An 11832-nucleotide genomic window follows, 5' to 3' on the forward strand; every position below is an offset into this window, starting at 1 on the left:
ATGAATGATGCATCAGACTCAACCTACCTGTACTAAGAAATTCCATAAAAGAAAATAGAGGAAGAGGGGCGATGAAGATCGAACTCGTAACCTCGTGGTCACTGAAGCTCTGATACCATGTAAAGAACCAATTAAACCCTAAAGCTTAATTTGCTTGATGAAGGTTTTTTAATGGATTATAATATTTCTCTAACAAATATATATAGAAGCTATGTAAAGGCTCAATTACGAATTTACCAAAACAAAAAAAATGCTCAATTACGATAGTGTAATTCAGTCAAAAGACAAGGTTTTCACACAAAGACATGGATATTGCTGAGATCCTTAAATGACACCACTGCTTTCCAGATCAAGGTCATGATTCTGCATAAAACAAAGTAGATTCTCTAAAATAATAACTCTCAGAATAACTCCATATTATTCAACTTCACAAGGATGTAGTAAATACATTTATGACTGTCACAGCTATGCTGTTTTACAATCTTGGGATATTTTATGAAAGAGCAACAAAGTGCATACTGGAATAATAATAACACTTCATATGATTATTTTCTCCCCCTTGAACTTGCTCCATGTATGAAAAAGGCTCTTGAAAGGGGAAAATGATAGATAACAATTATACATAGCCAGCATCTCAGCAACCTTCTGTATATTAAAATTGAACAGAAAAAAGTTGTGGCTTTGATAAGGTGAGCATATTAGCATGAACTCGAACTAATTTCTGCATAAAAAGCTATGCTTTTAGTGGCAGTTCTTTGTGAGTATAATTGACCCCTCGATCACCATCTACTACTTGCCCACTCCCTCTCAATATCCTGCATTATATCCACAAAATATAAATAAAAATAAGCGAATATACATGGTCTCGAAATTTCATAGCCTAAATTACTAAAAAAGGGACTTCTTGGATATGAAGAACAGATGGGAGGACATCAAAGAAAATAAACTAGACAAGTATGCATGATTAAAAAATAAAAAAACCACTTCATTAAATCTCAACTAGCGAGAGTTGGGTGAGAGCAATCTTTGAATACAACTTTACCCCTGCAGCTAGCTTATTTGCAAAAAAGTTATTTCCCCTTGACTTTTTTCTCACAAAGGAGCAACTTTACCACTGTTCCAAGCTTGCCTTCTTCACAAGTATGCATGATTGAGAAAGTAACAAGGAAAATGTTTCTTGCACACCATATTTTTTTTTTCACACCATTCCTTGCACCTTATTTGAGGTGGAAAAAAAAGATAGTGTGTGTTTGTCATGGTTTATTGCCCAAACCAGGAAGTGGTATAAAGAATGGTGTGATAAAAATGATATGCAAATAACATTGTTGAAGTAAAAATAAAATTAAGCATAGAACAGACACAACAGAAAAAAATCAATGATTGCATATTTGTTCAGTTGAACATCTATTTTCTTCATTGAAAGAAAAGCCTACAGACGTGTGCAGATTTCCATACCATCTGTTTGTCAACAATCCCTCAACTCCTACAGGACCTCGAGCATGAATTCGACTTGTACTTATTCCAACCTGTTAATTGATCCAAGAACAGATGAGAAAATAAAAAATATCTATGCTACTAATAACAACATGCTTTCTGGAAGATACACTACCTCTGCGCCAAGCCCAAAGCGTGCTCCATCACAAAACCGTGTACTTGCATTGTGTAATACAGCAGCACTGTTTGTGCATAATGCAAAAATTCAGATATTCCACAATCAACAATATCAAGTTAAGTAACATGACTAATTCATAGAGTAGTTGAGTTTAAACAAGGTTACTGACAACAACAAAAATTACATACCTGTCAACTTGAGATAAAAAAGTCTCAGCAACTTCACGGTCCTCTGTAACAATGCATTCAGTATGAGCACTGCAGATACAGTAAAGTAAGAAAGACTTTTAGATACACTAATATTAATAATATAGAGAATGAAAATGAAATTTTATTCAGAGGACACCAACATGCCTTCCATGATGATTTATGTGGTCAATGGCAGCAAATACATCTTCTACAATTTCAACTGTGCAAGCAAGTGAGCTATACTCATGATGAAAAGAGCTCGTTTCAGCAATATTCAGAAAGGCACTGGCTCTTGGTCCACCATAAAGTTGAACACCTGCAAGCCATTTTATCTTTGTTTATACATATTTTTCTCAATTTTGAAGCCAATTAGGATGGACATTGCTTGCACCATACATGTCCAATCATTAAGAAAAGATATTACATTTCAGTTTCTTAAACTCTAAAACTAATTGCCTCAGAACAAACAAATCATCTTCAATTATTTTTTATGAAAGCAGTTCAACTTTTATTCTTGCCTTTACTATATGAATAACCTAACTGTGTTTTATTTCTCTTAATAAATAAGCCCACAATATGTATTACTCATTAATTTTTTTCTTTGAAAACTAGTCTCCAGATAAAACTCCTTTTTCTTTATTCTTCTGAATAATGACTTCAAGAATCCACCAGAATGATTATCTTGAATGCACTACAACAAAATAAATATCATAAAAGTAATATATCAAAACTCTTCCAATCTCATAAAAGGGGGTTATAATGAAAGCAAAAATAAAAACGAAATATCTTCATTATAAATCCCTTTGTAAGTAATCTCAAACCTTCACGTTGGAGTTCAAGGACAAGCTGATCAAGTCCACCATTACTTGACAGATTCTTGTGTACTAGAAGAGTTTCCTAAGAATATCAGAAAATATTTTAATGAGCACAGTCCATAAATTCCATTCACATCACAGCATACTAACAAGTCAGCAAAACCCAAAAGGAGAGGAGGATGTAGATGAACATGTTTTACTAGGGGCATTGCAAAAGATGTAAATGCTAATTTACCATTGCGTTGCAGGCTGCAGGATAATCAGTCTTTGCATCTCTAACAATCTGCTTTGCCATATCAATATCAGCAGACTTGTCAACATAAACATGACAAATTCCATCTGCATAACAAAAATAACAAATTCAATAAAAGGCCTAATTTCGAAGTAAAAAGTCTAAACATAGGAGATTTATGTGGAACATTACCAGCATGACCAAGAACAGGAATTTTTGTTGAATCCTTGATTTGAGAAACAAGCTTATTACTTCCTCTAGGGACCACAAGATCTATCACATCATCAAGCTGTGGCAGAGCATAATTAGTGGAAAATCATCATAGAAAAAATAATGAAGAGGATTTTAACTTGTAATATCCACCTTGAGTAGATCTGGAATTTCTTCTCTTGAAGTCACAAGCCCAATTAGTTTGTCACCGACAGTTTTTGGCATGACTGAAGTAATGACCTAAAATAAAGAAGAAAAATGAAAGATGGAAACATATTTGTAAAATTATAACTAAAGATGACAAAGAAACGAGAGTCCATTCTGAATTCTGATATAGATTAATCATATAAAACAGAAGCCTCAACTAAAATAAATAGACAAACCTTGTGTAAGACAGCATTTGATCGTCGCGCTTCCTTTCCACCTTTAAGCAGTAAACCATTCCCACTTCGAATTGCCAATGCAGCTATCTATTAATCCATTTAAACAAACAACTTAAAGATCAATATCCAAAACAACTAAACAAATCCAAACAAAGTACTTCATCTGTAAAAGTAGAGTCAGAAGATTGCATAAACTAAAAGGATAGATTCAAATTTGATGATATGGTGAAACACAATCGACTTAAACTAGAATACTAGATGGATAACTTGTAATCATGCTCATATCTTTGTATTTCTCAGCAGTTTATTGAAGATGGATAAGAAGGAATAGGAAATGTTAAATTAACCTGAACAAGGGCATCGGGTCGAGACTCAAATATAACCAGGACAACACCCAGAGGACAAGATATTTTCTCCAGGATGAGTTTATCTACTAGCTGAACACAGAGAGCAGCAATCAGAACTGTCAAAATGTGGTGAACAGTACAATGTATAGTTTAATAACATTATTCATATTTGGATCAAAGCAATGAGTGGCTATAACTTTCTTTTAGATCAAAATTAATGAATACAAGTCACAAAATCCACTCCAGAATTTGTTATATTACCAAATTCTGGAAACATATTACATACTTTAAACATGTTAAAACAGGAAAATGTTGAATATTACAATATCACATCACCAATTTCAAGTTACTCATGAGTTTTTTTCTTTTTTCATGAAATAAGAAATTCATTAAGACAAGAAAAAAGAAGAAAATGAATACAAATAGTTAGGAGGATAAGATATCCTCCTTCAAATAAAATAAAAGGGGTTTTGACCTCAGTTCTCTTTAAAATCTGACCAACTGGTTCTTCCATATCTGCCAGCATGCGTACAGACTTTGCAAGACTAGAGATCTGTAAAGTACAAAAATCAAGGTCATACAAAAACATGCTCACAGAACCATGCTTTAGAGCGTGAGAAATCAGAGTTACACAATGACAACAACAGAAAGTTGGGTATGCTATCCTTCAATATTTAACTCCAGTATGAAACCAATTAAAGTTCTTGCCTTCTCAGGTTTTAGGGTTAAACGTGATATCAGAGATTTTTCATATCCAGCTTCCTCAGCATCAGCAACATCAGCCTGATTCTCAAGCCTTATCATATTCTCATTTTTCTCCAGTGCATCAGCCATTGCTAACAATATTTTCCTCCTTTCTTCAGATTTTAAGACCTGAAACCGAAAACAACAATATAATTCCAATGACTACTACCCTACTTCAGTTCATTGTCTTGGGAATAACAAAAAAATATTACAAAGTAAATCACCACTTAATTTTATATCGATGTAAGTAAAGCAGGCCTATAGCACTCATAATTATGTAACTGAACTTACCTGAAGTCTTCTAGAACCATCACGTGCTGCAACTGCCATTTCATGCGCACTCACTTCCTTTATGTTGGTCCACAAATGAGCATCTTTATGAAACACAGTACCTATTTTTTCCCCTTGAAGCACTCGTATGATGTTGTTTGTAGCATAGCCACTTCAAAGGAGGTTGAAATACATTTCAAAGTCAATAAAATGCAAAATTCAAATGCATACTTGAAATTATGCAATACATGCAAATTATTGCTCACAACAGAAATCAGAATCTTTTTTCATCAGTTGAACTATTTTCAACATAATTGACACTTAAGTAAATACCATTGCCAGCTCAACTGACATCTATGAACTGCTTTAGATGTAGTATTAAAAAAGGGGGCATTTATTTTCCTTTGCCATTGATGATTTTTTTTATTTTTTTTTTGAGATTTTTTACCATTTCATCGACTAATCAACTAATCTGATCTAGATGAGCAATACCACAAGGGTGGCAAAGCTATCCCTACCAAGTTTTTAACACAGCTTCAAAAAGGAAAAGGAATAATCCTTTGCAAACCAGTTCATAAGAGAATCTCATTTATTCCTCTCTTTTTTTTCCTGATCCTCTGTCCACAATTTTACAATTCAGAATGAGTAGGTGACTCCATCAGTGGTCAAACCAAAAACGAATTAATTACAAACCATTTCTCTATGGTATCAAAGTGAAACACGAAAAATAGTTATCTTCAGTGCAAGAATTTTGCTATATAAATAAAAACACAGCACAAAATGTTAGGTACCTAGTTATAATCACAGGGATGCCAGCATAAGCAGCACAAACAGCAGCATTAACTTTAGCAGTCATACCCCCTCTTCCCAATCTTGACTTGTCTCCAAAAGTGATTTCTGCTTGATGTTTCTCTTTTACATATGTATGAATTAACTTTGAGTTAGGGTCACTTGGAGGACCACTATAAAGGCCCTCAACATCACTCAATAAAACAAGGAGGTCAGCTTTCAGTTCAAGAGCTAATAGACCAGCCAAACTGTCATTGTCCCAGAAAATACCAGAAGAATCCTGCAGGCAGTGCTTACAATTAAAGGTTATTAATTATTAGAAAGAACCATATGTAGCCTATGTTTTGTTTTTGTTAGTGTACATATCACAAAGCCAATAAAATCAAACATATTGTTGATGTAACATAAACAGTTTTGACTTAGGCAGTTTGACTATACTCTGACAATAAACTAAGGAAAGACAGTTATCAAAAGCAAAATTAAACATTTTAAAACTAAAAAAATAGAGATAATTTTAAATGAAATAGTGGCAAGAAAAATTAGCATACCTCATATGGTGCCTTCCTGGTACTAACAGCATCATTTTCATTGAAAATGGGGATAACCCTTAAATCTAGTAATGAGTTCACTGTGTCCGACAGTTGTTTTCTGAAACCTACATCCCTAAAGAATCCATCATTCACAAGAAGTTGGGAAGAAGTCACATCAAGCTGCACCAGGAAAATTTCTTATCAGTATCAATATGGAGAAAACATAAAAGCACCTGCTAATGCATTAAGGGGTAAAAAAACAAGTATATTGGATTGGGAGCATAATTGATAACAAACTTAGTTTGGTGTCAACCTGGCTAAACATAGTATCATAGAGAGCCATGAGACTACTCTGCCCAACAGCAGCACACGCTTTTCCATCAAGCTCACCTTGTGGCTTTTGAAGATCAGAAAAACTGCATGACAACAATTCATTTAAAGCTCATTATTATCGCCCTTTATCTCTTTAAACTCCACCTCAAATTAATAGAAAATTGAAGAAGTTTGCATGAACCCCTATATTGGTGTAATCTGAAAGGGAAGCATGCTAGGAGAAGGGGATAAAAAATTTAAGTACTTTCAGTTATGTTTAAGACAGATTTTTGTTTCATTTCTTTTATATTGCATGAAAAACTCTTATTTTTTTTGAGCATCACCTACAACTGAAGCTTTTATGAATTTTTTCCAAATCAAAGTAATGAAAGTATGAAACCCATTATTAATTGGAGAATCATGGAATTGGAAAAGATACAGAGTCACCATAGCAAAAGAGAATTTATATGAACCTGCTATTGGCCAATCTGCGATATCTAAGTCTTTGCCGGCCAACACCAACAGCACCTGAAGTCACCAATATAACTTCATACCCTTGAGTGTTTAGTTCTTTAAGCTGCAACAGTTTCGTTTGAAAGACAATTTTCAGTGACAAGAAAACACACACACAAATACATGAACAGTAAGGAATATCAAAGATATATCAATTTTCAGTGACAATTTTCAACATGGATTTGCAACTTCATATATATATATAGGGTTTATATTTCTGCAGCTGCTGGTGCAGCAGTCGAACATTTGCCATATATATACGTGAAAGCATTAAATGCGGGAAATCATAACCATACAAAAGATAAAAGCATTAACTATGGGGAATCATAACCATACACATGTCATTGTTGTAAGTAAAGCGGCTATAGAAATGATTTTATCTATATATATATATATATTGTACCTGTTCACAGAGAGCTCCAAGTCTTCCAAGTGCTAATCTTCCATCACTTCGAGTAACAACAGCTGTACCAACCTTCAATAAAGATGATTCAAGAAATAAATGTGTTAATTGCAGAACTAGGGGGAAAAAAGTACACATTACTCAATATGAGGAATATAATAATATAACCAATGAGAAACTAAAACAAAACAAGTAAATAACGCACACAAAAAAAAATCAATGGTAAATCAAAAGTTAAAGCAAAACGAATTAAAAATCAAGTGCAATTAATTAGAGCTTAATACAGCATTAAAATCTCCTCTAGATAGAGATCTCACTACCCTTTTCCATTTTTACATTACATCAAAAAATACAATTCCAGCAACAAAGAAAAAGAATCCTATACATGGCAATTGACACAACATTAAAACATCATGAAAATATAAAGAATAAAAACCGAACACATATCTTTCAACTAGTGAAATACATTACAACATCTTTGTTTCTTCGTTTTCAGATTTAACAATGTACATTGTTAATAACAATAATAATAATAATAATAAATAAATAATTAAAAATAAAAATAATAATATTATTAATAAAGCGAGACCTTGACGATTACACGCTTTACAGACTTCACGAAAGCTCGAGTTGGATCCATTGAGTCAATGCAATGCAAACGAAGAGGACCGAGTCGAGATAAACCAGTTAGATGACTCGGTGAGTGAGTGAGAGCGAGTGAGCTAGCGGCTATAACGAAGAATGTGTTTAGTTTAAATGCGAAGAGGATACATAAGTAGCAGACTTCAGAGACGCGGCGTACCTACCACGTGTAAAACTAGGCTTTGGCCTTTCGGGGTCCTATGAATCACGGATGCTATTGTGTCGTCACTTTTCTACTCGACCAATTTCCCATTACTTTGGAATTTTTTTCAATTTTTTTTAATACCGTTTAATTTTTTTAATTGATAATTAAAACCAATACATCCAGGAGAATTTTTTTTTTTAGCCGAAATCTCAATTTTCAAAAATATGATTTTTACATTCAGTTTATGATAATATCCGTAAATTTAAAATTTAGAAAAATTCAGTTTCCCCGATTCTTGAAGAATCCCGCGTACCAAACACCCCGTAATTCTTTTGTTTTACCATTGTGTTAAACTTAATGAAGTTTGAGTTAAATAAGTATCTAATTTATTGGGATAAAATAAAAGAAAAATGGTTTGTCATTTTAAATGACACAACTTATATCTTTTTACTCTCACAAAAAGATGAAACCCACATCTTTATTTTTCTCTGTCCACTCTCTCCTCCTTTGTTCATCTCTTTCTCTCACTTAAAATGACACAATTTTACCTCTTTTAAAATGATACACAATTTTTTCTAAAGTATAATACCTATCTTTTTTTTTTATGCATAGTCTATTTACTCTTTTCCAATAATGTTAGATCAGAATTTTTGACTTTTATCATTTCACTCTTCTTTTGAGATTCTAATTTAATAGTATAAAGAGTATAAACATAAAAAAAGAATGCATAATATCATATCCCTTAATATATATATTCTTGGAAGTTTTAGCATCAAAGAACCTAAGGTGGCGTTTCGTAAAGGAATTTTTTTTTTATGCTTGAAAATTATGATTATCAGGAATAGGTTGAAAAAATGAATTTTTCGTGAATGTGATCAAAAAGTTGGTAGGCCAAAATATTATCAAGAATGTTGGCTCAAGTTTCTTGATTTTGTGTTTGGTTGATTGTCAAATATTACTGGGAATGTAGGATGATTTTAAAAATTGCACTGCTAGTGCTAATGGTGACGTCATCGAGCTATTGGCGGAGGAAGAAAATATTGCTCGAAGACTTGGCGCTAGTGGCACCATCACCGCGCTAATGGCATGAGAAGAAAATATTATTTGCCGCTAAGGACATTATAACCGTGCTAGTAGCGCGGAGGCTAAAATATTTTTCCACCTCTGGAGAATCCCAAATACCATCCCCTTGTGGTATTCTTGGATGGAATCTTGCCTTAAAAAGTGTTCACCGATCAGAATTCTAGGAAAACCATATTCACAAAGAATTTTTTTTTTACAATCTTTATATCAAATGTGAATAAATAAGATTTCCAATGTCACATTCACGAGAATCTAAAAAAAATCTTTGTACCAAACACTCCTGAGTGACTTCAATACTCCTAACCGAACTAAAAATAATACTTTTATTTGAGATTATTTATTGTGTTAATTATTTTTTCATAAAAAATTATTATGAAATTATAATTAATAAAGAAAAATTAACAATTTTAAATTTATAAAAATTCATATTGTATTAATTATTATTTAAATAAATAATTATTTGTGACGCTAATTAATATTTATGTTGAGGGAATGAACAAAAATATTATTTATACTTAAATTTGAAAAAGATGATCAGGATCATGGCACGATCCTATGAGATGTGGACGAGTGTTGTTCGAAACTGGATTTAGATCCACTCAGATAGAAAAGTGATTATGTTATTTGATTACAATCATTCATTAATAATGATATAAGAGAAAAAAAAAAGTGTATGACTTTTAAACGAGTAATTGTAATCAAATAATATGATCAAATGACCATTTTTCTAGATCAAAATATTTCGAAACTAGTTGTATATGGGGTGTGTGCAACTCACCTGGTTGCATCATGTGGCAGTTGCACATCACATATGCACAAATAATTACACATTTCTCTCATGCATACCTGATTGCATTATTTCAAAAGATAATTTGATATCTACATTAGATGATTTATTTTCAAATATGCATTAATTGTGTTGTTTTGCCTCAAAACAACTATTGAAAATATCATATCAAAACTTCATACTTAAAATAGATAATTCCGAAACCATTAAAATTGATCTAGTGATGAAGATTTTGGATAATTTGCATGAAGTTATAAATTTAAACAGCATTGCCACTATTATACAAAAAATAAATAAAAAATAGATAACTCCAAAAGATAGAAGGAATTTGACTTGATCATTTAACAAGATGTCAAATTCCAACGTTAAAATCTCATCAAATAATAATAACCAAAAGGGTTTAATACGTTGATCGGTCTCAAATCACATCCTCTAAATTTCACATTTGCATAAACCCCAAATATTATGTTAAAAAAAATTAAATATCCATTTTAATAATTTTATATATAAAAAATTCTTTTTTATTTTAAGATCCAAACAATTTGTTTATATAAAAGTAATTTTTTTATCATACATTTAAACACAAATTAATTTTACCTTTTAAAAAATATTTTTTTTTTTTTGAAAAAAAGTAATACATAAAAAACCCTTTTTCTCAAAAGCTTTAGTGCGGCTAAAATTTTTGCAGATTTTTATCCATATGCAAAATATGAGACAACAACACGAAATTAAAAATATATATATATATTATAGAAAAATAAAATAAAACAAAATTACAATATGCATCTGCTATATGAAACCGCAAAGCTACAAAGACGATGGCATGTTGGTTGTTGAAGAAACTGGCAATTCTTATATAAATATTTTAAAAAAAAACAAAAAAAAGCTTCTTTTTTCTTCTTTACTAAAAGGGAAGAAAAAGTTTCGCCTTTTTTTTTTTTTGAAGACAACAGGGAATAAAAAAAAACTACAGAACACGCTAGAAAGCCTTGGGCAAAAGTTTCGCCTTTAGTAAAAGGGGAGAAAAAGCAGTACCTTTACAATCAGACGCTTGACCTTGTTAACAAAAGCTCGAGAAGGATCCATGTCGCTGAAATCCTTAGTTTCAGATACCGAGTTAAGGTGAATTGACCCGTTCGAGTGAGGCAACTCAGAAGGTTTGTTGCTGACGAATAGGTTTAGGCCATTTTGCAAAGGTTCCATTTGTTTCTGTTGTTCTTGGGGGAAGATTAATGAATGAAAAACTATTGTGAAATTCACTTCAAAGCACAAGGGCTTTTATAGGGCACTGACTGGATTATGAAAATTTCTTTTCAAAAAAATAAACAAATAATAATTATTAATTTTTCCTGAACCAACCAGAACTTGTGAGTAATACGGCATCTATGATTGCTTAGTTGCCGAAGCTGATTTTTTTATTATTATTAAGTAAATGATGGGTTCGGATTTTATTGGAAGAAAGCGTCTTAGGATTTTACTCTTTAAAGTAAGGGTAAACTTTAAAAAATATAGAGAGACTTATAATGGTTAATTAAAAGATTAACGGTTGAAATTATAATAAATACTCATATATAGTAATTGAGTTCTTTCTCCTACTATAAATACAAAATATGAGAGTCCCACCAAAAAAAAAAAAAAAGTTTGTTGCGCACAATTTGATATTTTATTAGTAGAAAAAAAATTCTCCGAGAAACTCATTTTTTTTCTTTGGGGTGTTTGGTATGGATATTTGGTATGAAATGATGGAAAAATGATGTGAAAAATATTTAATGACCATATTTGGTATGGGTATTTTGAAAAAAATCTCACAAATAATTATTCCACTGA

At 31.9% G+C, this 11832-nt stretch overlaps 1 protein-coding gene across 3 annotated transcripts; it reads right to left on the reverse strand.

The window, feature by feature from the left end:
* Positions 1-382: 382 nt before the first annotated feature.
* Positions 383-11261, reverse strand: LOC133298444 (delta-1-pyrroline-5-carboxylate synthase-like). 3 transcript variants are annotated; one of them, XM_061497734.1, is made up of 20 exons: positions 11041-11261; positions 7349-7420; positions 6906-7009; positions 6434-6536; positions 6139-6300; positions 5593-5870; positions 4823-4973; positions 4496-4660; positions 4263-4340; positions 3788-3877; positions 3441-3527; positions 3211-3297; positions 3040-3136; positions 2851-2954; positions 2622-2697; positions 1966-2116; positions 1801-1869; positions 1610-1676; positions 1456-1526; positions 383-815 (listed from the first exon to the last, which is right to left on the reverse strand). In XM_061497734.1, exons 1-20 carry the CDS (start codon positions 11206-11208, stop codon positions 734-736), a joined length of 2262 nt encoding a protein of 753 aa, XP_061353718.1. In that variant the 5' UTR covers positions 11209-11261; the 3' UTR covers positions 383-733. The 3 variants fall into 3 exon arrangements, with proteins under 3 accessions (XP_061353718.1, XP_061353720.1, XP_061353719.1); XM_061497736.1 differs by lacking the exon at positions 11041-11261 and adding an exon at positions 7938-8003 and having other exon boundaries at positions 6906-7014; positions 7372-7420; XM_061497735.1 differs by lacking the exon at positions 11041-11261 and adding an exon at positions 7938-8003.
* Between the last annotated feature and the right edge of the window lie 571 nt (positions 11262-11832).

Source organism: Gastrolobium bilobum, unplaced genomic scaffold (genome assembly GCF_033153095.1).
Source record: "Gastrolobium bilobum isolate Gb01-03AN ecotype WA unplaced genomic scaffold, APGP_CSIRO_Gbil_v1 utg19336, whole genome shotgun sequence".
NCBI classification, from domain to species: Eukaryota; Viridiplantae; Streptophyta; class Magnoliopsida; order Fabales; family Fabaceae; genus Gastrolobium; species Gastrolobium bilobum.

Coding starts and splice junctions, on each gene's coding strand:
- LOC133298444 (XM_061497734.1), bottom strand. CDS start 11,208: ATGGAACCTTTGCAAAATGGCCTAAACCTATTCGTCAGCAACAAACCT. Junction 6,537..6,905: donor CGCAGATTGGCCAATAGCAG/GTTCATATAAAT, acceptor GTTGTCATGCAG/TTTTTCTGATCTTCAAAAGC. Junction 4,341..4,495: donor TAACCCTAAAACCTGAGAAG/GCAAGAACTTTA, acceptor TGTACTTTACAG/ATCTCTAGTCTTGCAAAGTC.